General features: G+C 45.3%; 1 protein-coding gene across 5 annotated transcripts in view; it reads left to right on the top strand.

Annotated features, from left to right (window-relative positions):
- Nucleotides 1-1997: 1997 nt before the first annotated feature.
- Nucleotides 1998-24772, top strand: part of TMEM164 (transmembrane protein 164) — a 94059-nt gene continuing 71284 nt past the window's right edge. Inside the window, exon 1 of one of the 5 annotated variants that reach the window (XM_075940926.1) lies at nucleotides 1998-2104. In XM_075940926.1, coding sequence (XP_075797041.1) covers nucleotides 2078-2104 — 27 coding nt within the window. In that variant the 5' untranslated portion in view covers nucleotides 1998-2077. The other 4 variants (XM_075940925.1, XM_075940929.1, XM_075940930.1 and 1 more) reach the window with 4 other exon arrangements.

Genomic DNA, 24772 nt, shown 5'->3' with positions numbered 1-24772 from the left:
GCGACCTCAGAGGCTTTGCTCCCGGTGTCCCTGGTCTACCGGAGACGGTCCCCAGCAGACCAGAGGCACCGGGAGCAAAGCCGAAGTGGCAGCGGGGTGCCGCGCTTCTGAGGCTTTGCTCTGGCAAAGCCTCAGAGGCGTGGGACCCTGCCGCTGCTGCGGCTTTGCTCCCGGTGCCTCTGGTCTGCTGGGGACCGTCTCCAGCAGACCAGGGACACCGGGAGCAAAGCCGGGGAGGCGGAGGGGCGCTGGGGCGCTACTGGTTGGCCTCTTAAGGGAGGGTAGTCTTATACGGCGAGTATAAGACGAAAACCTATCTTTTAACTAGAAAATTAGGGGGTCGTCTTATATGCCCAGTCGCCTTATACGCCAGAAAATACGGTAACTTTGCACCCACAACTTGCAGTGCTAATGCATACACAGAATTCAGTGTGCATATGCTGAGTGTAAGTGGACACCAAGTCAATTCTGTTTGGGTACGTCTACCCTAGCCCCCTAGATCAATGTAGGGAGGTTAATGAGAGCGACCAGAACAGCAAATCAAGCCAGGGATTTAAATATCCCGCGCTTGATTTGCATGTTCCCGGACAGTCGCCATTTTAGAAATTGACTAGCCCGAAGTAACTGCCTGTGTCTACATGCGGCAGCGAAACGGGATTCCGATTTAAAGCCCTAACTCGAATTAGCTGGTATTCCTCCTGCAATGAGGTTTACCAGCTAATTCGAATTAGGGGCTTTAAATGGGAATCCCATTTTATTGCCACGTGTAACTGCCTGCATCTACTTCGGGCTCGTCAATTTCTAAAATGGGAACTGGCCAGGAACATGCAAATCAAGCGCGGGATATTTAAATCCCAGGCTTGATTTGCAATTCCGGTCGCCCTCATTAGCCTCCCTACATCGAGCTAGGGGGCAAGTGTAGAGATGTACCCTTTGAGAACATAGTGATAGTACACAAAAGTTGCCTTTCATGGTGAGCAGTTTTAATATATTCAGATAGGGAGGAAGTGTTGAAGCCCCTTTTGAAAACTTGAGCTTTAATGGTACAGCAGGTGAAGTAGCAGGTGGCTATTCCTACTATTACACTTTGCTTTGGAGACACTGGCAATAGAAACTGGTCCTTCTCAAGGTAGTTGTGCTGTTTCTGTTGAACTGATTTAAACACAAACTACTGTTATAGGCATGATGAAAATAACCTCATCCATGCCAAATTTAATACAAAAACAGCTCTATTAACCGCCTTGCAGAAGAGCTGTGGTTTTTTCCCCCCTTTTTGGATGGCGGTTGTTTGCAAACAGCAAGAGGGAATCCCCTCATCTACTTTTTTAAAAACTCGTTTGTTGCTCCTCTGTCTGGGACTCAAACAAAACAGGTGGACATTTTAAAGCTCTCAGAGGTAGCTGGGGAATAAAGGAAGCAACAGCAGAAGGCACGAGCAGATTGTGCCACGGATGCTGGAACAGTTTTTATAGTGTATCTGTGTGCAGAAAGCTACTGAACCAAACTGTGAACCCTCAACGGGACAGAAACCACTTCTAGCCCGAGGATGTAGCCACACCCTAGTTCCAGCACCTCTTGGTTAGGGTGTGCAAAAAGAGGGCAAAAAGTGTATTGCGGGGGGGAGGAGTGACGGCACAAGGAGAGGATTGGAGGAAAGGTGAAGAACAGCGAGGTGGAGGAGGAAGCAGGAGGGTGCAAGCAGAGAGTGAGAGCAGGAGGAGGAGGGGGAAGAAGGGTGGGACGGGGTGGAGGGTGCAGAAGGGAAGAGTGCAGGGGGAAGGAAGGCGAACACAGGGGCGGGAGGAGGAAGGAAGGAAGGTGCAGGGGTTAAGAGGGCGCAGGAGGAAGGTGCAGAGCAGAGGCTGAGGGCTCAGGGGCTGAGCGGGAAGGGGCGGGAGGAGGAAGGAAGGTGCAGAGCAGAGGGTGCGGGTGGGAGGGGACCCGAGCAGCGGGAGGCGGTGGCAGCAGAAGGGCGGAGGAAGCTGTAGGCGGAGGAAGGAGGAAGCGGCGGGACTCCCGAGCCGGGGGAGGGGGCGGAGCGGGCGGCCGGGCGTAGCCAATCGGGGCCGGCTCATCCATGTCTCGCTGCGAGGCAGGCACGTCGGTGGGTGCTGCTGCTGCGCCGGGCAGGGGCCGCCAGAGGCGCGGGACGCGGCGGGAGTGGGCGCCCCCTGCTGCTTGGGCAGCAGCTGCAGGCCCCTGCGGGCGCCCCCGTAGGCCGGGGGCCCGCCCGCTGAGGTACCGGCCCTAGCGCCTGCGAGCCCGGCGCGGCGGCTGGGGGCGCGAGGGGAGCGCGCGCGCGGGCAGGGCCGGGAGGAAGGGGGCTGAGGTCGGGGCTGCCGGGCCCCTGCCGCGCTGAGCGGCTCCCTCTCTCCGCGGACGCGCCGCTGCCGGCGGTTCCCAGCGCCGAGCCTCCGGGGCAGCCGGGCTGGGGGTAGCCCGCCGGGGCGCGGCCAGCGCCTGCCGACCCGAGCGGCCGCGGGGTCCCCCCTTTCATGCTCCGCCAGCATCCTGGCGTGGGTCCCGCCCTGCTCCGGGACAGCCAGGGCGAGCAGCTCCGCGCCATGGCCCGCTACAGCCTCGGCAACCTGCTGGACTGGCTCTACGGCGGGGTGGACCCCAGCTTCGAGGGCAACGGGGGGCCCGAGTGCGCCGCCTTCCTCAGCCCGCAGCAGCGCTTGCTGGAGAGCCTGGTCTTCCTCGCCGTGGGCGTGCTGGAGATCCTGGTCTCGCTGCGGCAGATCAAGCGGCAGCTGCACTGCCGGGAGGAGGGAGACCAAGTGGCCCGGTTGCCGCAGGCCAAGCAGGAGAGCCTGGGCAAGAACCTGCTGCTGGTAGCCCTCTGCCTCACCTTCGGCCTGGAGGTGGGGTTCAAGTTTGCCACCAGGACGGTCATCTATCTGCTGAACCCCTGCCACGTGGTCACGATGTTGCAGGTAAGGGCGATGTTCCCCTTTGGGTGTAAGCTGGGACATCGGAGTCCCCTCATGCTTAAGGGGAAAAGCAGCTGTCTAGAGGTGCCTGGTCAAAAGCCACCTGTTGGGATAAGAACTCATCCTGGGGAGGCTGGTATGCTCTTGCAGCCAAATCACATATTTTAAAATATCTTCCCCTGCCTCCTTAGACATATCTTGAATATATTAATTAAAAGCTTGACATGATCTGATCCGTTTTTCACTCTTTGGCCCTGATGGAGCAAAGATGTAATTTGCCTGTTTAACAATTGAGCACTCAGAGTAATTGTGTTGACTTCAAGGTGGGGTTATTTATACACCTATTAACATTATGTATTGCAAGTCATTGTAGGAGCAGAGCCTTTATTTGTATCTTGTGTTTATTCATGCTGAGAAAAATGAAAAGGAACTGGCCTATTTCATTTACTTTTTCTGATTCCATGCATCCCTGGACTGGTGTTAGGACTGCAAACACAACAGAGGGGTGTGTGCATGAGTGAATTAGGGATATTTAAAATATGTTCAATCAGGTAAATGTGTAGCCACTGAAAACTTCAGCAGTTACACACCAGGGTAGATGGCCCCTGGGAGTCGGTGCACACAGGGAGCCAGCTTTTAAGCCAGTGCTCATCAACCAGTAGATTGGGATCTATGCGTAGATCTTGGAGCCTCTGACAGGTGATCCTGACTGGTTTGGCTAGGAAGCTATCAAGCACTGCCCCTTCACCCACTGTCATGCTGCTCCAGCCCTGGAGCTGCCCCCCCCGGTAGGCTTCTGCTTGCTGTGCAAAGTGAGGGAAGGGGTGCTGATGTCCAGTTGTCCTTCCTACCCCCACTTCTGTACCCAATCTCCACACAAGGAAAAGGAGATAGAGGGAGCTTGGCAATGCAAATCTGTCAGTCTCACATTGTGTGTGTCTCCGTCATTCTCACAAACACACACTGTCCTTCACTCTCATCTCCTCATTCAACACATAGGTGGGTTGTTATTGTTACTTTTACTGCTTGCAAAGTGGGTTAGTTTTGGTTTTTTGACTGGTCTGTGCCTTTTGTAATTTTCATTTCTTTCTAATGCTTACATTTAATTATTTGAATAGTGAGTACTCAAATGCCTAATCTGTCCTGGCTGGAGTAATTGCTATGGTAATTGCTGCTCCTGGAAGTGGCTGGCATTTCCCTGCAGCCCCCGAGAGAGATAGAACAGGGGGTCTCCACATGCTGTCCTTGTGTACGGACACCACTTCTGCAGCTCCCATTGATCAGTATTGGGGAACCATTGCCAATAGAAGCTGTGGGCTCAGTTGAAACAAAATACAGGACTATGTAGCACTTTAGATTGCGGGGGGGGGGGGGAGGGAGAGGGCAGCACATGGTTCTATGGAGACATTGCTGTACATGCCAGCTGCTTTGAGGAGTGGTTCAGGGCCTGGGCAGGAGTAAGCTTGCTTTAACTCCACTGCACCACTCGGAAGCTGTTTCTGTTAAACAATGCCCAGCCAGAGCCTGCTTCCTGAACCCTTGTCCCAATCCTGAATCCCCTGCTGCACCCAACCTTCTGCCCCAGATATGAGACCCCTTGCACCCAAGCTTCTTCCCAGAGCTTCCATCCTGACACCGCTCCTGGATCCCAATCCCCCACCCTGGGCTAAGCCCGGAGCCCTTCGCACACTCCAAACCCCTTAGCCCAAGACCAGAACCTGCACCCCAACTCCCTACCCCAGCTTGTTGAAAGTTAATGAGGAAGGGTGATGGAACGAGCTGGGTGAGGCCTTGGAGAAAGGGTGGAGCAGGGGCAGAGCCTCAAAGAAGGGGTGGGAAGGAAGTGGGGCAAAGGAATTTTGGTTTGAGGTAGATCTTACATTGCACTTAAATTGAAAAAGTGTTTTTGTAGTTAAAAAGGTTGGAGACCACTGTTTTAAGCTGTCTTCCCATGCATACTGGGAGCCTACATATGACCATGAAGGTTAACTGATGAGCCCAGGTTCATCAGTTAACAGTCTACATGGTTACATTTTCACATCCCTAGTGTGGACTATTTTCACTGTGGTTTTTTTTTCTTCCCCCCAGTATCCTGCAGATATTTCCTTTGGGTTTTAGCTCTATCGATCTATCTGATCTTTTTTATCACCCAAAACAAGATAGAATGATACAAATGTCAGAAATTCAAGAGCTCTAATGTTTAATAAGCTGTTATATGAAATAAAAACAGGACTATGTAGCACTATAAAGACTAACAGGTGGTTTATTAGGTGATGAGCTTTCGTGGGCCAGACCCACTTCCTCAGATCAAATAGTGGAAGAAAATTGTCACAACCATATATACCAAAGGATACAATTAAAAAAATGAACACATATGAAAAGAACAAATCAAATTTCTGATCCGATTGGGGAGGGGGAGGAGAGGTAAATGTCTGTGAGCTAATGATATTAGAGGTGATAATTGGGGAAGCTATCTTGGTAATGGGTAAGATAATCATGTAACTGGTTATCAGTTCCTGATGTATAGAGAAGTTATGATTAAGTTAAAATGTAGAGCGGCAACATGTTAAATGTGTGATGGATGTGCAGGTGAAATTGCAACTAATTTTATGCATGAATATTCAATTTGTATTATATTTGAGGAACAACACCCAATGAAGGCATATGAGGTAGCTAGGTGGACAGGAGAACCCATCAGATAGCACTGTCTATACCAGGGGTTAGGTCTGTTTAATTCTGTTACTCAGGGGTGTGGATTTTTTCACACCTTCTAGTTGAGGTGTTTATACTGACATAATTTCCTAGTGTAGACCAGGGTTTAGTATGTATTTTTTGGGGGTAGTTGCAGAACTGAGTTATTTGTGTATTTTCTTCAAGCAAATATATTTGATGTTTCTTTTCATAGTATGTGTATCTGGCCTATATGTGGGATTAGTGGGTGAACCTCTTCTGAGATAGGTTGAGGAGTATGTTCTCACCCCTGCAATCCAAACTGGAGTGAAAATAGTAGATCACATCAAAGTGCTGCACTGCAATTTCCCCATGCAGATGCTGTATATGTGAACTAAAGGGTTCCTAATTCGCTTTAAGATAATTCAGGGCTGCATTAATGCAAACTAGGGGCCTTTTCATTCATACCTGCAGCATCACCATGGGAGAGTTCATAAATTCCAAGGCCAGAAGGGACCATTGCAATAATCCACTCTCATCTCTTGTATTACAAAAGTCATAGAACTTTCCCAAACTAATTATTGGATCCTTTCTTTAGAAAAACATTGAATCTTGATTTTAAAAATGGTCAGTGATATGGAATCTACCATGATTCTTGGTAAACTGTTTGTTTTTAATTTACCTCAATGTCAAAATGTATGCCTTCTTTCCAGTCTCAATGTGTCAAGCTTCAAATTCCAGCCATTGGATTTTATTACACTTTTTGTTGCTAGATTGATGAGCCAATAGTTAAATGTTTGTTCATTTTGTAGATACTTACAGACTGTAATTGAATCACCTCTTAACTTTCTTTTTGTTAAGCAGAATAGATTGAGCTCTGTGAATTTATTACTATAGGTCAGTGGCCTTTCAACCTATAGTCCGCAGATCCTTGGAGGTCTGCAGACTATGTCTAAGCAGTCCATGAAAGGTGACCATCTCAGTGTTCAATTCTCAGATCTCAGTGGGAATTTCATTTTGCTGATCAGTCAGAAGTATGTGAGTACCTCCTCCTACAGGTCCAGAAATATAAGCCCCTAGTTTAGCTTTTTTTGGTCATGCTGCATCAGATGCTGTGCTGAGGACATAAAATATTTATAGTTCAATTTTGTTTGGTCAGTTTTCAGCTTAAGACTTCTAGGGTAGCAGTCTGTAGACCACAGGTTGAATTTTGAAAGGGATCTGTACTTCCATCTGAAAATATTCAGGGGTCTGCAAATGGGAAAAAAAATTAAGACCTCCTGAAAAGCAGGTTAACAAATCCAGATTCTGAGCGAGAAAGTGAATTCTAAAATGCCACATCTCTTCCAGAAAACACCAATGCAATTCTAGCATCTGTTCTTGTAATTGTTAGGGGTAAGAGGCAGTCTTTGAAGGGGTGAGTGAGATAGTATTAGTCTATCACCTCGAGCTCTACCGGGAAACTAATTGATAGGAAGATCCCGTAACACTGATGTAACATATGAACTGCATCTCACACCATTTAAGTTCTGCATCCGCTTCTTGTAAAATAGTAACCATTCCTGGTGGAAGAGAGAGCTGCATAAACCCTCAGTCAGCAGTATTAATGAAATGAAAAGTGGACATTCTGTATGGGGTTCATAAATATTTAAGCACTGAAATAATATTGTGGCACTCCTTAGCATATTGAATATGTTGCAAAGTAAAATCATTTACTGGACGAAAGCTTTCTAACTAGAAGCTGTGGAGAGACAAACTAATTATGGCTTTAAGTATCTTTCATTTTGCTGGTGAGTGGCGTTTTGCAATAATACAGTATTTCCATATGTATTTAGAAAAGCTTGGCACCTAACAGCCCCTTAATTTATGTATTAAAAAAATTAACCAGTGCCTTTTTTATTAATGGTCTTTTTTCCCTTTAATGGAAACAAAATATTCAACAGGTTTTTTTTACTCTGTCAAGTACGTGTTCTTTTTAAAGCAGTTTTTTCCAAACTTTGGTTTCTGACCAATTATCCGGTCTTTTGTGACAAATAAGATCATTCAGGGTCAGCTACAATTGCAGTTTAAATGGACAACCTATGATTTTAGCCTTTCACATTTTAACAGTGCAGGATTCTCATATCAATCTATGAAAAATAATAGAAAAATTAGCTATAATTAATATTTAAATGATGCTAAAAGTGGTTTAGGCACTTCTCAGAATGTAGGAATGATATAGATCTCTGCTTTTTAATTAGTGTGTGCTTTTGAAGTTGTCTCTTTATTTAGAGGGTGTCTTTATTGAGATTAAAGCCTTTCTTGGTCCATGTCTTGATGATAATCTTTTAAATCTTTTTACTGTTCTCTAATAGTCTTTATAGAGAACAGTAAAATATCCCTGAGATAATTTTACTCCATCCCAGATGTCTGACAGAATGAAAATGGTGAGTTTGGAACAAAAATTGGCTGGTATTTTATTTTAAACTAGTCATTTTCCTCTCTGTTTTCCAGCTTGCTTAACCTTTCTTTTATATTTCGGGGTGAGGAATGTCAGGCCCAGGAGCCAGATGTAGCCTTTGTCTTGCCTGGATCTGGCTCTTGAGACTCAGGACCCTCTTCCCCCCCAGCATTGGGGAGCTCCGCACTGTGGAGCACAGAAAATCTACTAGCTTATGCTCGCCCCTAGGCTCTGGTTTGCGAAAGGAATTTCTCCATCTCAGTTGGGGGCCACATCAGTGAGGGTGGGTTTTTTTTTTTTGGAGGGGTTGTTTTGTGTGGGTTCCCCCCCTTCTCTCTTGTGTGCAGCCCCAACCCCAAAATAGTTCCTCACACCTTTCTAATTTCTTTTGGTCTCTGCTTACTTGTTCCTGTTCCCAAGGTTCTGGTTCTGTAAGTGCTTTGATCACTTTTCCAAGTTGTGATCAGCAAATGAAGATTTTTCTATTGCTTAATTATACTGTAAAAGCAAAATGAAGTCTTTCTGGTTCCTCATATCTTCCATATGCTGGTGTGTTCTGCTCATTTGCTGGCTCGAGTCTTTTGGAAGTTACCTTACCCCAGTGGTCTCCAACCTTTTTAACCACAAAATCACTTTCAATTTAAGTGCAATGAAAGGTCTACCTCAAACTGAAATACCCTTGCCCCACTTCCTTCCCACCCCTTCTTTGAGGCCCTGCCCTTGCTCCACCCTTTCTCCAAGGCCTCACCTGGCTTGTTCCATCACCCTTCCTCCCCCGTCCTCACTCACTTTCAACAGGTCGATGTAGGGGTGCAGGCTCTGGTCTTGGGCTAAGGGGTTTGGAGTGTGGGAGGGGCTCCAGGCTTAGCCCAGGGTGGAGTATTGGGGTCTAGGAAGGGTGTGAGGGTGCAAGCTCTGGGAAAGAGTTGTGTGCAAGAGGTCTTGTGTCTGGGGCAGGTGGTTTGGTGCAGCAGGGGACTGAGGACTGGGATGGGGGTTCAGGAAGCAGGCTGTAGCTGGGCATTGTTTAACATAAATAGCTTCCGGGTGGTGCAGTGGAGTTAAGGCAAGCTTACTCCTGCCCTGGCCCTGTACCACTCCTCAAAGCAGCTGGCATGTACAGCAATGGCTTCATGGCACCATGTGCTGCCCCATATCTACAGACACTGAGCCCACAGTTTCTACTGACCATGGTTCCCCAATACTTATCAATGGGAGCTGTAGGAGTGGTGTCTGCACACAAGGACAGCATGTGGAGTCCCCTGCTCTGCTCTTCTCAAGGGCTGCAGGGAAATGCCAGCCACTTCAGGAACAGCAATTACCGTAGGGATAATTACTCCAGCCACAACAGGTTAGGCATTTGAGAACTCACTATTCAAAGAATTAAATTTAAGCGTGAGAGAAATGAAAATTACGAACTGCACATACCAGTCAAAAACCAAAAATAACTCACTTTGGAAGCAGTAAAAGTAACAATAACCCATGTATGTGTGGGGTCAGGAGATGTGTGAAGGACACTGTGTTTGTGAGTATCTCACTCACACATTGTGTATGTGTCTGTGTAAGAGATTTGCATTGCCATCTCCTTTTATCTCCTTCTCTTTGTGTGGAGATCAGGTACAGAAGTGGGGGTAGAAGGGACACTTTGACATCAGTGCCTCCCTCCCACCCCATTCGCTCCCGGGGAGCAGCTCCAAGGCAGAGAGCAGGAGCAGCATGACAGTGGGTGGAGGGGCAAATGAAGTGCCAGTGATTGATAGCTTCCTAGCCAAACCAGTCAGGATCATCTGTCAGAGGCTCCAAGATCTACCATTAGATCTACTGGTTGATAATCACTGCCTTACCTACAACAGCCATCTTGGAAGGCTTGAAATCTTGCATCCTATTCACTGTTGATGGATTGGTTTATTGCAGAGATTGTTCCTGCATAATCTCAATTAGTTCTCAGTACTTTTCCTGTCATTTCCTCCTAGACTCCATCATGGGGTTAAGAAGGAAAATTACATTCTCTTTTGTTTTCCTCATATAGGTAAACCAGATAGCTGGAATTCATAAAAAAAAAAAAGCAAACTGAAATTCCAGGTTAGCCAAGGGGTAATGTTCCTGGCGGTTGCGGTAGCTGAACTCCCATAAGAGCTTACCTTTACCTTCAGTCCTGTTGATCTCTTAACTGTCACAGTGCTGAAGCTGACTCTCAGATTTCCTCTGTAGACACCTATCTTTGACTCTTGATTTTTCTTAAGGTTTCTGATGATTTTCTGCAGAGCTTCATACAACTAGGGTTAAATTAAAACTGATTAAAATAATCTTGATAGCAGTCATGGACAAGAGGCCAGTGTTTTTCGGATGAGTAGAGGATTGAGTACTTTCAAAGGTCACTGAAGGACCTGAGAGAGACTGAGAGGGTGAGAGAGTATTCTTTAATTTAATTCTGTTGGTGACGGAGAGGCTAACAAAAGTTGGTTCAGTAGAAGATATTACTTCACTCTCTTTGTGTGCCTAATATCCTGGGACTGACACAGCTACAACGACTGAAGTAGGGATGTTAAATATCGGTTAATTGAATAGTTAACCTCATAAATTCTTATTGGTTACTTGACTATTCTATAGTTCTCAGGGCGGGGCCAGTAGCCAGGGTGCTCCTGCCCCACTCCTGAGGAGCTCCCTGCCACTCTGCACTGCTGCCTCTGTAGTAGAAGCAGCAGCGTGGGGTGCCAGGTGGGAGCTGGTCTGCAAGAAGAGCCTGTTTAAAAACCAGCTCCCCTCATGGATCAGCTGCCTGTTGCCCTGCGCTGCTGCCTCTGATACAGCCTCTGTCCAGGGCGTTGTTTAAGCTCCTGGACCTGGCACAAGCCAATCTGCCTGCCCACCTGGGTCTTAATACACTTTAAATGAATGCTGCAGTGGGGATAGGACCTGGTGCAAGTTGGGACTGAGCTGGGCTACTGACCAGCCTGATGATAACAATTTACTGGTGTGGGTGGGAATGCATGTAGTCTATGGCATTAACCTATAAGCTTTTGCTAATTGGTTAATTGTCTATACTATTACATCCCTAAACTGAAGGACACAGACCTTTCTGTTGTAATAACTCTGGATTTATTCTCTTACCTGCTCCATTCTAAACATTATCTCTCGTGTGTGTGTGTGTGTGTGTGTGTGTGTGTGTGTGTGTTTGGGGGGGGGGGATGAATACTTATGTTTATGTGGTCTGTGTCTGCCATTCAAAGCTCTGGATTAGTGTTGTTACCACCAGTACTCTCTTCCTGAGTGGCTTCTGACAGAGGCTGCTCCAGTTGGCTTTTCTTCCACATTTTTCCCCATTAAAATTACTGCTTCATATTATAGACTCAGTAGTAACAGCATCCTAGGTAATGGCTAGTACATAGTAAGCAGCAAGCACTCTGTTGTAATCTAAGCACTTCAAGGGTTCAGGCTCAGCTTTTAAGAAACATGCGATGAGTTTCATAATGCATTGAAATGTTTGCACAAAGAAGGAAGTACTTCATAATGAGAGATTATTTCAGAAGCTCTTGTTGAGGCTCATTTCGCTATGACTTCAAGCAGTTCAAACGATACTATGCTTTTTTTCCCCTATAAGTTGATTTTTTTAAGGCTATTCCAGTCATGTTTCAGCTTCTAGTTCAGCATTGTTGTTTTTCCTTTAAAAATTTGCTGGTGTGTGTGTGTGGGGTAGGGGGCAGGGGGAAATGCATGTAGGCATTTAAAATAGGGGAGAGAGTGAATATCTGCTTGCAGACCTTTTTGTTTTTCCCCCTATTTCCATCACAAAAAGATAGTTATTAGAACTGTGGCAGAATTTATTATCAGGGTAGCCACTAATTTTCCATATGAATCAGGAAATTATATCCCTGGATTTCAGTTTTAGTTCTGCCTCGAAAGTGAGAGAAGCAGGTGCTATCTAGATTTCAGAAAATTACTTCAGTTTAAATACTGGGTATTGAGTCTAGCATCAGGCTACCTAGCTTTCAAATACCTGTCCAATGAGAGCATGCTGGACACAGCTGAGCCATGGTACAAGTCTCTGTTACTCACTGTGCAGTTAGCTGTAGGATATCCGGCTGTCCCTGAATACCACAGGCAAAGTGGGACAAAGCATGCAAAGATGGACTTTTCTTTGTAACCAAAGTGCTTGTCTTACGTCATAACAGTAAAGACTGACACCAAGCTCAACTCCCCAATTGATGTAAATCTTGGGGTCAAATCCTGGCTCGCCTGAAGTCATTGGAATTTGGCCATTGACTTCAGTGGGCCACGATTTTACCCTAGGAATTTATTTAGTTGAAGTTATTCACATCTAAAGCTATTAAATCAGATGGGCCCCCTACCTACCTGTATTCCCCACAGATTTTACATTCCAGGCTCATTTTCAGATCAGTAGAGACTACTACCATCCCAGAGGGGAAAAAAGCCAAACTGCTTCCCTTTTTGCCAAATAAAGAGGAATAATCAAAGCTTCCATTTCCCACTGTGGCTTAGTCAGGCTTGCATAGAGTTTGTCAGTGTACTGTAGCCAGAGTCTGGACTGTATCATGCATTAAGCTCATCCTTCAGCTAAGAGGAGAAAATTTTCTAGCACCCTGTTCATGACCTTTTTCCCCCCTCTGTGGAGCCTGATCTCACAGCCCTTCTGTTACCACTCCAGTGTTGCAGTGCTAATAAAATGGAAATGGGAAGAACAACTTCAGCTTGTTGAACATTGGCATGTTCTCCCTGCCCCCCTTCAAATGCTGCTTTAATCTGCCATGTTTACTCTCATTGATTATAAAAGGCATCTGCCCTTTGTACAGCAAAGTTGAACTTGACCTAGTGTGTCTCTTGCTTTTTGCTAGGTGGATTAGGTCATGTTTGTCTGAAGATCTCCCGCTTCCCTTTCTTTTAGATTGAGGGTAAATTTTTCAATGTAGGCTCCTAAGTCAAGTAGGTGCTATTTTCAAGTAGGTATTACTTTGAATCCTGTACCCCAGGACTTTCAGTAGTCATAAGTTCCTAAGTCAGATGGGACTTAAGTGCTTTTGAAAATGTTACACTTAAATTTGAGTTGCAGTGATGTGTTTACTGTATAGGTTGAACCTCTGAAATCTTGGAGACTCTGATCCGGCAACATCCATGGTCCAGATGTTGCTGGATAATAGAGCTCTGGTACCTGGGAATGTGAGCCCCGGCCCTCGGGAGGAGAAAGGGGACCAGCCAGGTGGGGCAGCAGTGGGACCGGCAAGCCCAATCCCCAATGGAGCGCGGCATAAGCGAGCAGCCGGCAAGCGCCCCCTCCCCCCCCCCCAGGGATTCCTGGTATGGCAGGGGAGAAAAGGGGCTGCTACAGCTGGGGAGCTTCGTCCCCCGGGAAGCCCCTGCAGGCTGGAGCCCAGTGGCATTGGGACCAGAGCAGAGCCAACCACAGGGATGGGGAATGTCCTGGGAGGCCGGTAGCAGGGACCTCCCCAATCTGGCAAATTCCCTCCTTTGGGATGGGTCAGGTCCAGAGGATGCTGGACAAGAGAAGTCCAACCTGTACAGTTAAACACTTATCTTCCTCGGAGCTTCTCTGTGCCTGCTATCTTTTTACTCGCTTCTTACGCCTTCACCAAAGGCTTGTCAGCAAAATAAGCTATCATGGGATAAGAGGGAAGGTCCTCTCATAGATTGGTAACTAAAGGAGAGGAATACATGGTAATTTTTCAGAATGGAGAGAGATAAATAGTGACGTCTTCTAGGGGTCTCTACGGGGAACGGTCCTATTCAACATATTCATAAGTGATCTGGAAAAAGGGGTAAACAGTGAGGTGGCAAAATTTGTAGATAGTTATGTCCCAAGCAGACTGGAAAGAGCTATAAAAGAATCTCACAAAACGGCATAATTGAGTAACACAATGGCAGGGGAAATTCATTGTTGATAAATCCAAAGTAATGCATGTTGAAAAACTGAATCACAACTATACACCTCAAATTATAAGGTCTAAATTAGCCTTTATTCAAGAAAGTGATTTTTGGCATCATTGTGGATAGTTCCTCAGTGTGCAGCAGCAATCCATTTATGGTATGTCCACATCTTGATTACTGCTTGCAGATCTGGTTGCCCCATCTCAAAAAAGATATATTACAATTAGAAAAAAATACCAAAAAAGGGAACAAAAATGATTAGGGTCTGTTTGAGGAGAGATTAGTAAAACTGGTACTATTCAGTTTGCAACAGAGACTACTAAGGGGAGGATATGATAGAGCAGTGTTTCTCAGCCAGTGGTACGAGTACCCTTAGGGGTACTCGAGAGCATTCTGGGGAGTATGTCAACACTGAATTTTTGTTTAAAGTATTATAGCGCTTTATTATTTTTGTACTTTTTACACCCAAAAATTTAATTGCTCGCCCGGCTGCGATTAAATTGTTGAAACAAATGTGTTACAATGGCAGAAAAAAAATTGTCTGAAAACTATAGGTACTGGGGGTACTTATCTTTTTTTTAAAGGGGTACTTTATAAAAAAAGGTTGAGAAACACTGTGATAGAGGTCTATTAAATCATGACTGATGTGGAGAAAGTAAATAAGGAAGTGTTGTTCAATTCTCATTACACAAGAACTAGGGGTCACCAAGTGAAATTAATTGACAGCAGGTTTAAAACAAATAAAAGGAAGTATTTCTTTACATAACACACAATCATCCTGTGGCACTTGTTGCAAGAACATATTGTGAAGCCAAGACTATAACAGGGTTCAGAAAAGAACTAGGTAAGTGCATGGAGGATAGGTCTATCTCTTTTGGATGTTATCCAGGATTGGTCAGAGATCGTGTCCCTAGTTCCAGTTTGCCAGAAGCTAGGAATGAGTGTTAAGGGAATGGATCACTTGATTACCTGTTCTGTTCATTCCTCTGGGGGCACTTGCACACTACCCACTGTTATAAGACAGGATACTGGGCTAGATGGACCTTTGGTCTGACTCATTATGGCCATTCTTGTGTTCTAATGACTGTTTTCCCATTAGGTTCCCTTTGGTTTTCCATATAGTGCATTCTGCTGGCAGTGTTTAGTCTTTGGGAATGATCTATGTTGTGTTGGCAGGGAGTGGTAACAGAGGGACAGATTTACATTGCTCACAAAGTAGGAAACGCCCTGCTTCGCTCCTGGCTGCCCAGGGGAACTGCCCAAAGGAAACTGCCCATTGGAATGGTTCCTGATTTATTTTAGGAAACAGCAAGCAAGAGACCTTGTTTAGAGTCTGTGATTTTGTTAAAGAAACTGGTGTGTACCTAACTGTGTGACATCACCACGCCAGAAGAACTAACTGATTAGCCAGTGTTGGGGAATTCATGGGTAGAAATCTGTGTAGCAGACATTTAAAGTGATCTGTATCAATGTACTCTAAGGGTACGTCTAGACTACATGCCTCTGGCGACAGAGGCATGTAGATCAGGCTACCCGACAGAGTAAAATGAAGCGGCGATTTAAATAATCGCCGCTTCATTTAAATTTACATGGCTGCCGCGTTGAACCGACAAACAGCTGATCAGCTGTTTGTCGGCTCAGTGCGATAGTCTGGACGCTCCCCTGCCGACATCAAAGGGAGTTGTCGACAACCCAGGTATGCCTCCTGGGATGAGGCATACCTGGGTTGTCGACAGCTCCCTTTGATGTCGGCAGGGGAGCGTCCAGACTATCGTGCTGAGCCGACAAACAGCTGATCAGCTGTTTGTCGGCTCAACGTGGCAGCCATGTAAATTTAAATGAAGCGGCGATTATTTAAATCGCCGCTTCATTTTACTCTGTCGGGTAGCCTGATCTACATGCCTCTGTTGCCAGAGGCATGTAGTCTAGACGTACCCTAAGAAACTCTCAGACGTTACAGTACTGATGGCTTTCTGCTTTTCATGATTTATTAATTTAATATTTCAGTGTTTATTTTTTAAATAATTCTTGAGTTCTGTGTAGATATCCATGTTTTTTTGGAACTTTTTCTAGGAATACATATAGGTATATTATCTACATTACAGTAGTATATATTGTAATGAGTAATCTTTTGGTATGTTCCCTACTGTGTGTTCATAAAATTTCAGACAGCACTATGTTAATGCACAACACATTAATGCAGTTCAGAAATTACACCCACATAATCCTCATTACTGCTTAATACAGATAACCCCTTAGATTCAGGTAACCTTTTTTTTTTTTTTTTTTTAAATAATAGGATGTTTTAGTGGAGTTCACTAATAACTATGGCTTCAGATTTTCAGTTATGTTAAAATACATTTATTTGTGTAAAACATGTAACCGCTAAAAAAATTCAGTGGTTACATATTTACAGGCCAGGGGAAGGAGGTGGCAAGTGGCTCCGTGGGAGTTGGCATATATGGAGAACTGGTTTAAAAGCTGGTTCCTTGGGTGTACCGGCTCCCGCTTGCCCCCCACAGCGCTGCTGCCTCTGATAGAGGCAGTAGCGTGAGGGGTGGGGAATGGCTTGAAAGCTGGCTCCCTTGTGTACAGGCTCCCCTGTGTCCCCCCAGACTCTGCATTGATGACTCTGAGAGAGGCAGCAGGGTGGAGGAGGGCAGGCGTCTCCTGCCTCCCCTCATCCCAGCTATTCCCTCTGATACAGAGGCAGCGGGGGAGGTGAGGGGAGGGCACTTGAGCCAACCCCGGTCTCAAGCCGCATGCGGCTCTTTGCTCATAGAAATGCGTCTCTTATTAGAATTACTTTTTTTTTTCTTTCTTTCTCTCTTCAAGACATGTTTTTTTTTTCCAGACATGTCCTCATTTTCCGATGTTAAATTGCCTTCTGGCTGGCTTTTTTAAAAAACAAAAAATGTCCAGGATTCAGGGAGGGGGCAGTGGCACCTGCCTTCAAAGGAACGTTCGACTGTCTTTTGGAGCCTCGCGCCCAGATAGTTCGTGGCCACTCTGTGCACTCGCCCCAGTTCTTGGAGGGAAAAGCATGGGGTGGTGGCAGTGGCTCCAGTGAGACCCAGGGTGTTGTTAAAAGAATCTGGGGCTGCCTGGCTCTGGGGGTGAGGGAGGGCAGTGGGTTAAAGCAGGGATACTGGGGGTGCCTTAGGGTTATAGATATATAAAAATAAATATATAATGCATGGCTCTTTGCACTACTATCCACAGCTATTTTGTCTGTTAGTCTAACTGGTTGGCTACCGGATGCGATATATTAGGAAACACATTCACATCCCTTATTTATATTCCAAACAGATCAGAAGGGGCTCCTGTAATCATATTCAGAAAGCATCTTCACAGTAGACAGAAGTCACGTCTGTTCATCTTCTGCCATCTAGACATAGGAACAGTAAAGAAGATGTGTCCTGTGTAGTGGACAGAAATGAGTACAAAACGACAGCTACCTAGACAAACAGGTGGAAATCGAATACTCTAAGGGCACGTCTAGACTATGTTCTATTTTCAAAAGAGGATATGCAAATTCCATGGGATATGCAAAGTCTGGATGCGTTTTGGGGGGGGAACCCCTTTTCAAAAAAACCGCTCTTCCTAAAAAAAGGAGGTTTACGTGGTTTTTCGAAAGGGTTTTTTCTATACCAAAAAAAAGTGTCCAGACTACTGGGTCAGAATATTAGGATACAAGATAAAGGAGGAAAAAAATCTGCAACAATTTAGATCACTCCAAGGGGTAACAAACAGTAGCTGTTTATAAAGCTCTTCCTCATGCAAACATTTTCTGTTTTCATTTTTTCCAGGCAGAGTATGTCAGTTCAGAACAGCAAAGGCCTTGGGCTAAGAGCCAAAAATATTTTAGGAGGTGAAGGGTTTTTTTTTTCTTTATATTCTCCCTACATAAGAACACAGATATATTGTGCTTTGCAAAGACAGTGAAACCCCTTTTAATCACTATTGTAATGGGGCACTCTGATAAATTGTCACATACCTTAATGGATTCAGAGTGCTACAAAATTAAAGTTTCTTTTGATCCAAAGTGCTGGTGTCTGCATCTCTTTAAGCTAAGCCATGTTTGAATCACACTAGGGATGTGAAAGGCTAACTGGTAAGCATGACCCTAAATGGGTCATGCTTACCGGTTCTGGTTAACTGGTAGGAGCTGGAGTAGTTTCCCACATGTTCTGGGCAGGGGGCTGCTACAGCCCTGTAGGGCTCACCACTGGCAGGGGCTGCTTGGGCCAACCGGAGCAACCCCTGTTCATGGAGGGCCTTTCTCCCCCCTCTCCTCCCAGCAGGTTACATACTGTCTCCCCAGGAGCAGGCTGGCAGCGGCTGCTGGCTTCGCTCCTGAGAAGGCTTCCAAGTGTGGGACCGGCAGCGGCTGGCATCCCCATTCCCAAGGAGGCTTCACTGTGGGCTCTGCCTTAATGGGTGAGGCTTACCCATTACAGTTGACTAGTGAGGGCTGCTCCAGCCCCCTCAGGGCACACTGCTGGCAAAGGGGCAGTCTGGCCTGGCCCCAGTGGGTGGAGGTTTAAAGTTTAACTGGTTAATTAAAGAAGATTTTTACTAGGGCTGTCAATTTATCTGCATTAACGCCTGCGATTAACACGTTTATTTTTTTAGCGCCTTAATCCTGCCTTGAATGTATCTGCTTTAAATTCAAGGCAGGATTAACGTGTTAAAAAAATAAATGTGTTAATTGCAGGCGTTAATGCTGCACTGCCCCTTTGAAGTGCTGCTCCGGTGCTTCAAATGGGTAGGGCATTAGGAGCCAGCTGATCCTGGGCTCTGTGCAGCACTGCCCCCTTTGAAGTACTGGAGTGGCACTTCAAAGAGGCAGCGCAACGCAGAGCCGGGGATCAGTTGGGCACTCCAGCTGATTTCCCCCAGCTCCGTGTTGCGCTGCCCCTTTGAGGTGCCGGAGTGGCACATTAAAGGAGCAGTGCTGCACTGAGCCTGGGGTCAGCGGAGGACTGCAGCTGATCCTGGGCTTCTGCAGCACTGCCTCTTTGAAACACTACCACAGAGTTTCAAAGGGGCTGCAAACCGATTAATCGTGCGATTAAGTACAATTCACTTGACAGGCCTAATTTTTACATCCCTAATGAGAATAAGCTCTTCTCTGGCCCATTGTCTTTGTTGATAGGCCATTCAGCTTAAAAAGGCCATTCATGAAGTGCTGTCCAGACCCAGGGTTGGGCAATAAAACAGTGGTAGTTCACCAGGGTTAGCTCCTGGTTGGCCACTGCCAGCTGATGTTTGCTTACCCGTTGTCTAGACCAGTGTTTCTGAATCAGTGGTACGAATACCCTTTGGGGTACCCGAGCGATGTCTGGGGGGTACATCAACACAACTGAATTTTGTTTTAAGTTTTACAGCACTTTATTTTAGTATCTTTTATAGCCAAACATTACATTGCCCACCTTGATACAATTAAGTTGTTTAAACAGATGTGTTGGTAGAAAAAAAAAAGTGGTGTGTTTGAAAACTGTAGGTATTGGGGATATCTATAAATTTTTTTTTTTTTTTTGGAAAAGGGGTACTTTATATAAAACAAAAGGTTGAGAAACACTGGTTTATATTGTATGTAAAGCTTTGTGGATGTTACCCACAGCAATCACATTTGAAATGCAGATGCATAGTCAATATTCATAACTCTAGTCAGAAGCAAAAATGATACCTGCATACAAATAGGATAATCGTAGTCTGCATATCATAACTTTTCCATTGACATGTTACATGACTCATTTTGTACGAGGTGCATCATAATTATGACAATTATACCACTGTGGTGAATATGGCATGTACAGTGTGACAGCATCTTCTAATTAAATTAATAGGTAGAAGGTTTGAAACAAACAAAAGGCAGAACTTCACACAACAGGTGGAACTTGTTGTAAAGGGATGTTATGAAGGCCAAAACTATAACTGGGTTTAAAAAAAAAAAACCTAGATAAGTTCATGGTGGATAGTTCCATCACTGGTTGTTCGCTAAAATGGTTAGGATGCAACACTATGCTCTGGGTGCCCTTAAGGCTCTGATTACCAGATGTTGAGATTGGACTATAGGGATGGATCACTCGATAAATGCCCTGTTTTGTTCGTTTCCTCTGAAGCACATGGCACTGGACACTGCTGTAAGCCAGGATACTGGGCACAGTGGACCATTGTCCTAGTATGGCTGTTCCTTATGTTTTTAGGTGCCTTTTCATCCAATAACTAAAACTGTAGAACTAATCTCTGAATGTTTCTGAAATTCAGGGTGGGAGATGTGGAGCAGCACTTGAGTGGTTCGTAGAGAACCAAGAAAGGCTGTCTCCCTTTATCTGACAACAGGATCAGAATCCCCAGTGTACTCTTGAAGTGAAATGAAGGGGAAATTGATATAAACTTATCAACTGAAAAAACAATAGTCCAGTAGCACTTTTTTCAGTTTACCTGTACAGACTAACTCGGCTACCCCCCCCCCCCCCGCCCCCGAAGCTTATAAACTTATCAGATAGTTTACTAGTGATGTGACTAGTAGTTTTCCCCACCCTTCTTGCCTCTATCAGAAAGAGGCAGCAAGGGTAGGGGAGCAGGAGCCGGCTTAAAAGCCAGTTCCCCACAGCACCATATCCATGGGGGACAGGGCTCTTGCTACAGTTCAAAGGTGAAGGTGCACTGATAGATTAACTGAATAGTCAATGGGATTTCCATTGACTATTTGATTAATCTAAATTTAACATCCCTAATTTCAACACCGTGGAAGGTGAATACCAGTTTATTTAGTCTTGTTTGTCCTTTCCACATGGCTTAGAATGTACATTTTTAGCAATGATCTGAACAAACTAGGGATGTAAAATCCTGTTCACTTAGTTAACCAGTTAAGTGTAACATTTAATCAGTTAACCGTTTTAAATGGGATTCCACTGGTGGGGGAGCTGGAGCACCCTCCTTTTCCTGCCTCGCCTGCCACTCTGTGCATGAGGGGCTGGTTAATTGGTGACATCCCTAAAACAAACATTTGTATTAATAAGAAATTCTTCAGTCCAAGTTTAAAGGAAGGACAGTTTGTAAAAGAAATTCTCACCATATTTCTAATGGTAGTTTGTCATCTCTACTTACACCTTCTTTGTAAACCTGTATTTTGAATAATTGGCGATACATATATGGGGATTCTAGGTTAAGTCTTTAGCTTCTCTGGGACAAAGTTAGAGACACACTCCTCAGCTGGGAAGTCTACAAAGAAACCGACAAAGGTTAGGTTGACCAGTATTGTTTCCTTGTGCTCCTCCATTGGTCTGTCTGTATCCACCTTGCCATAGAACAGTGGTCCCCAACCTTTTCGGGCTGCCGGGTGCCCGGGGGTGTCGGCAGGGCCAGCCCCAATCACTCGGCGAGCGCACATAAATGCCCTGGCGGGCACCTTAGAATGTAAGCATTTTGGGGCTGGGACTGTCTTTTCGTTTTGTTTGTATAACACACACTACAATGGTGCTCTGGTCCATTACTGGGACCATGAGTGATGATGATAATACAACAAATACAAAGAAAATTAGATTTGGTGTAGACTAATACAGCAATACACAGGAGGAAAAGTAATCTAAGACAGATATTGTGAAGGAAAAATTGTAATGCAAGAGAGACCGGGGGTAATAGTGGAAAGTAAATTGGATAAGAGCTTGCAATGAGAGATGAAGGAATGAAGTGTGGGGAGACAGCAAGGAGCTAGTATAAACTTCGGGCTGAAGACACAGAAGATTTGTCAATTGGATCCTGGAGCCAGTTGTGTCTATCAGTTTGGAGTTGTGGTATTTCTCTTGGGTTACTGTGTTTACCTTTGGATACCAGAAAGATATAGATACAATTTGAAGATATTGAGAAACATGATAATTTTGAGGATATTGAGAAACATGATAATTTCTATCACTATTCTACATGATAATTTTCAGTTCTTGTTAAAAGGGAAGTGTGGGGAACTGCATTGCACAAGATCTTTAAAAAGTTGGTGGCACAAAGCATGGCAGGGCAGTTACTTGGTTGATGTAAATCGTCATAGTTCCCTTGACTTCTCTTTAGGTAGTTTCAGAGGGGTTGTCGTGTTCATCTGTAACGAAAAGACTAGCTAGGCCAGTGGTCCTCAACGCGGTGCCTACAGGCACCATGGCGCCTGCTGGGGCATTTATGTTTGCCAGTCTAGCGAGTAGGGCCGGCCCGAGCCATTCTTGCACCCTGGGCATGTGGCGCATGCACAGTGCCAACCTCCGGGCACATGGCAGCCCCAGAAAGTTGGGGACCACTGAGCTACGCAGTCAAATTGTGTTCTTGTCACCTCTGATTCTAATACTAGGCTTTAGCATGAAACTGGCTCTTTCTGACCACAGGGAGTATACGTGAGTGTTCCTACATAATATTTGCCTAAGGTCAGCAGATAGAAATGGTCAGAGCTCCTAGATGGATCTGCCCCTAGAAAATACCCCATAACAAATACCCATACATGGGCAAATGACTCCATTTCTAACTTCCATAAAAGGAGAAAACTACGGAAGAGGGGACTGCATGAGTTTTTCATTTAAAAAAAAAATAGTCCTGTGGTCTGGGAAAATCTGCCCCCCTCCTCCTTCCCCCAAAGTCTAGTACTAGAGTTCATCTCTGACCTGAGCAATTGGGATTGTGTAGCTAGATTGATGCTAACTGCAACTGAGGTCAGGTTAGGTGTATTTTCCCCTTTATCTTTTACACACAGGATTTATCCGATTTCCTCCCCCCTTTCCCCCCCCAGTGTGGTTTCTCCATGTGGTTGTTCCCTTGACTTTCTAATGAGTTTCTTCTCTGAAAATGGAACTGCTTTCATTCTTAAATGTAATGGGTCAGATCCTCTTCTGGTGTAAATCATCATAGCTCCAGTGACTGCAGTGGATCTTTGTCAATTTACTCCAACTGAAGTTCAGGGCCAATGTCTGTTACATTTTTTTTTTTTTTGAACAAAGATGTTTTTTGAACAAAACAAGGTATTTTTGTAGGCTCCCATTCTCTGTTATGTGTTCTTAGGCTTTTGGGGATGCTTTTGGGCAGAGAAGCGTAATTTATTGCAACTGTAAAATAAGGCTGCGTCTAGATTGGCATGATTTTGCGCAGTACTTTTAATGGAAGAGTTTTTCCATTAAAAGTATTTGCGCAAGAGAGTGTCTACACTGGCATGGATGCTTTTGCGCAAAAGATGTGCTTTTGAGCAAAAGCATCCATGCCAGTGTAGACGCTCCCTTGCGCAAGAAAGTTCTGATGGCCATTTTATCCATCGGGCTTTCTTGCACAAGAAATTAACGTTGCCTGTCTACATTGGCCTCTTGCGCAAGAATACTTGCGCAAGAGGGCCTATCCCTGAGCAGGAGCGTCAGAGTATTTGCACAAGAACCACTGATTTTGTACATTACAAGGTTAGTGTTCTTGCGCAAATACTCGTGGCCAGTGTAGACAGGTGGCAAAATGATGCCAGTCTAGACGCAGCCCAAATGTTTCTGACTAGACTATGTTTTGTCACTAAAAATAAATGCTGAAAAATACCCCCATACCCTCCCTCAAGTAGTTGCGAACTGCTTGGCTGGTAGACACACCCATGCAGCATGAGCACATCTACCAGCCAAGCAGTTTGCAGCTATGGACTGATACACGTAATAATAAAATTTACCTATTTAGAAAATACCAGATATTTTACATGTCTGGTATTTTCTCAATTTGTTTCCTGGACAGAATCCTCAAATACTGGACTGTCCGGTACAAAACTGGACACCTGGCAACTCTACCCCTCCTTGTACACTCCCTCCTACCCAGATACCCTACCCCCAATCTGCTTCTGCTCTTGCCTCCTGGTGTGCCCATGTGGTGCTGGGTCCCCCAAGCCCTGGCCCAGGCTGGGCGGAGGATGCAGCCATGTGAAACACTGAAAATGTATTCATTTTTAATTTTTTTTTAATATGCGTTTATATTTTTGGGCTGCTAAAAACAGTACTGGGGGGGGGGGGGGGGGGGGAAGGGTTCCAACTAAAGTAAAAAGTTTGGGAAACCCTGGTCTAACCAGGTTTCTATCCATCTTGCAGTCCATTTATCCAATCCATATTCCCGTAACTTGCTGTCAAGAATATTGTGGGTGACTGTATCAAAAGCTTTGCTAAAGCTGGCGCTGGGGGCTTTGGGAGGACCAGAAACAACTCATTTGAATATTTATCATTTGCTTAATGAATATGCAAATACATGTTTCCAGTCCTCCAAAAGCTTGTGAATAGATTTACTGATCCCTGTGTCAAAAAGTTTGGGAACCCCTGGGTTAGTGGAATTGCTCTTGAGGATTCTTCAAAATGTCAAGGAACAGTGAAGATTTGTATTGAGATTGATATGTCTTATACCTTGTGCATATAGATAGCAATTGCGTGATACTGAGTGTTATAGAAGGTTAGTGATCCTTGAAGCACTCAGATATACCATTTATAGATGGAAATTTCACTGCCTACCAAGCTTTAATCCTGGCAGTAGTGCATAATAATTAATTCCACCATTTTATGTTAGGCCAAAAATTGCTTTACAGGCAGTCCCCAGGTTACGTACAAGATAGGGACTGTAGGTTTGTTCTTAAGTTTAATTTGTATGTAAGTTGGAACTGGCATCCAGATTCGGCCACTGCTCTGCGCCGGGCTTCCTGGAATCAGCCGCTGATCACTTTCAACAGCGGCTGAATCTGGACGCCTGGGGCACAGCAGCTGGGGTGCTGCCGGGTTGGTCCAGTAGCGCCAAGGAGCAGCGCTGCGGGACCAACCCGGCAGCGCCCCAGCTGCTCTAC

Source organism: Pelodiscus sinensis, chromosome 13, assembly GCF_049634645.1.
Source record: "Pelodiscus sinensis isolate JC-2024 chromosome 13, ASM4963464v1, whole genome shotgun sequence".
Classification (NCBI taxonomy): domain Eukaryota; kingdom Metazoa; phylum Chordata; order Testudines; family Trionychidae; genus Pelodiscus; species Pelodiscus sinensis.
This window is presented reverse-complemented; position numbering and strand designations above follow the sequence as displayed.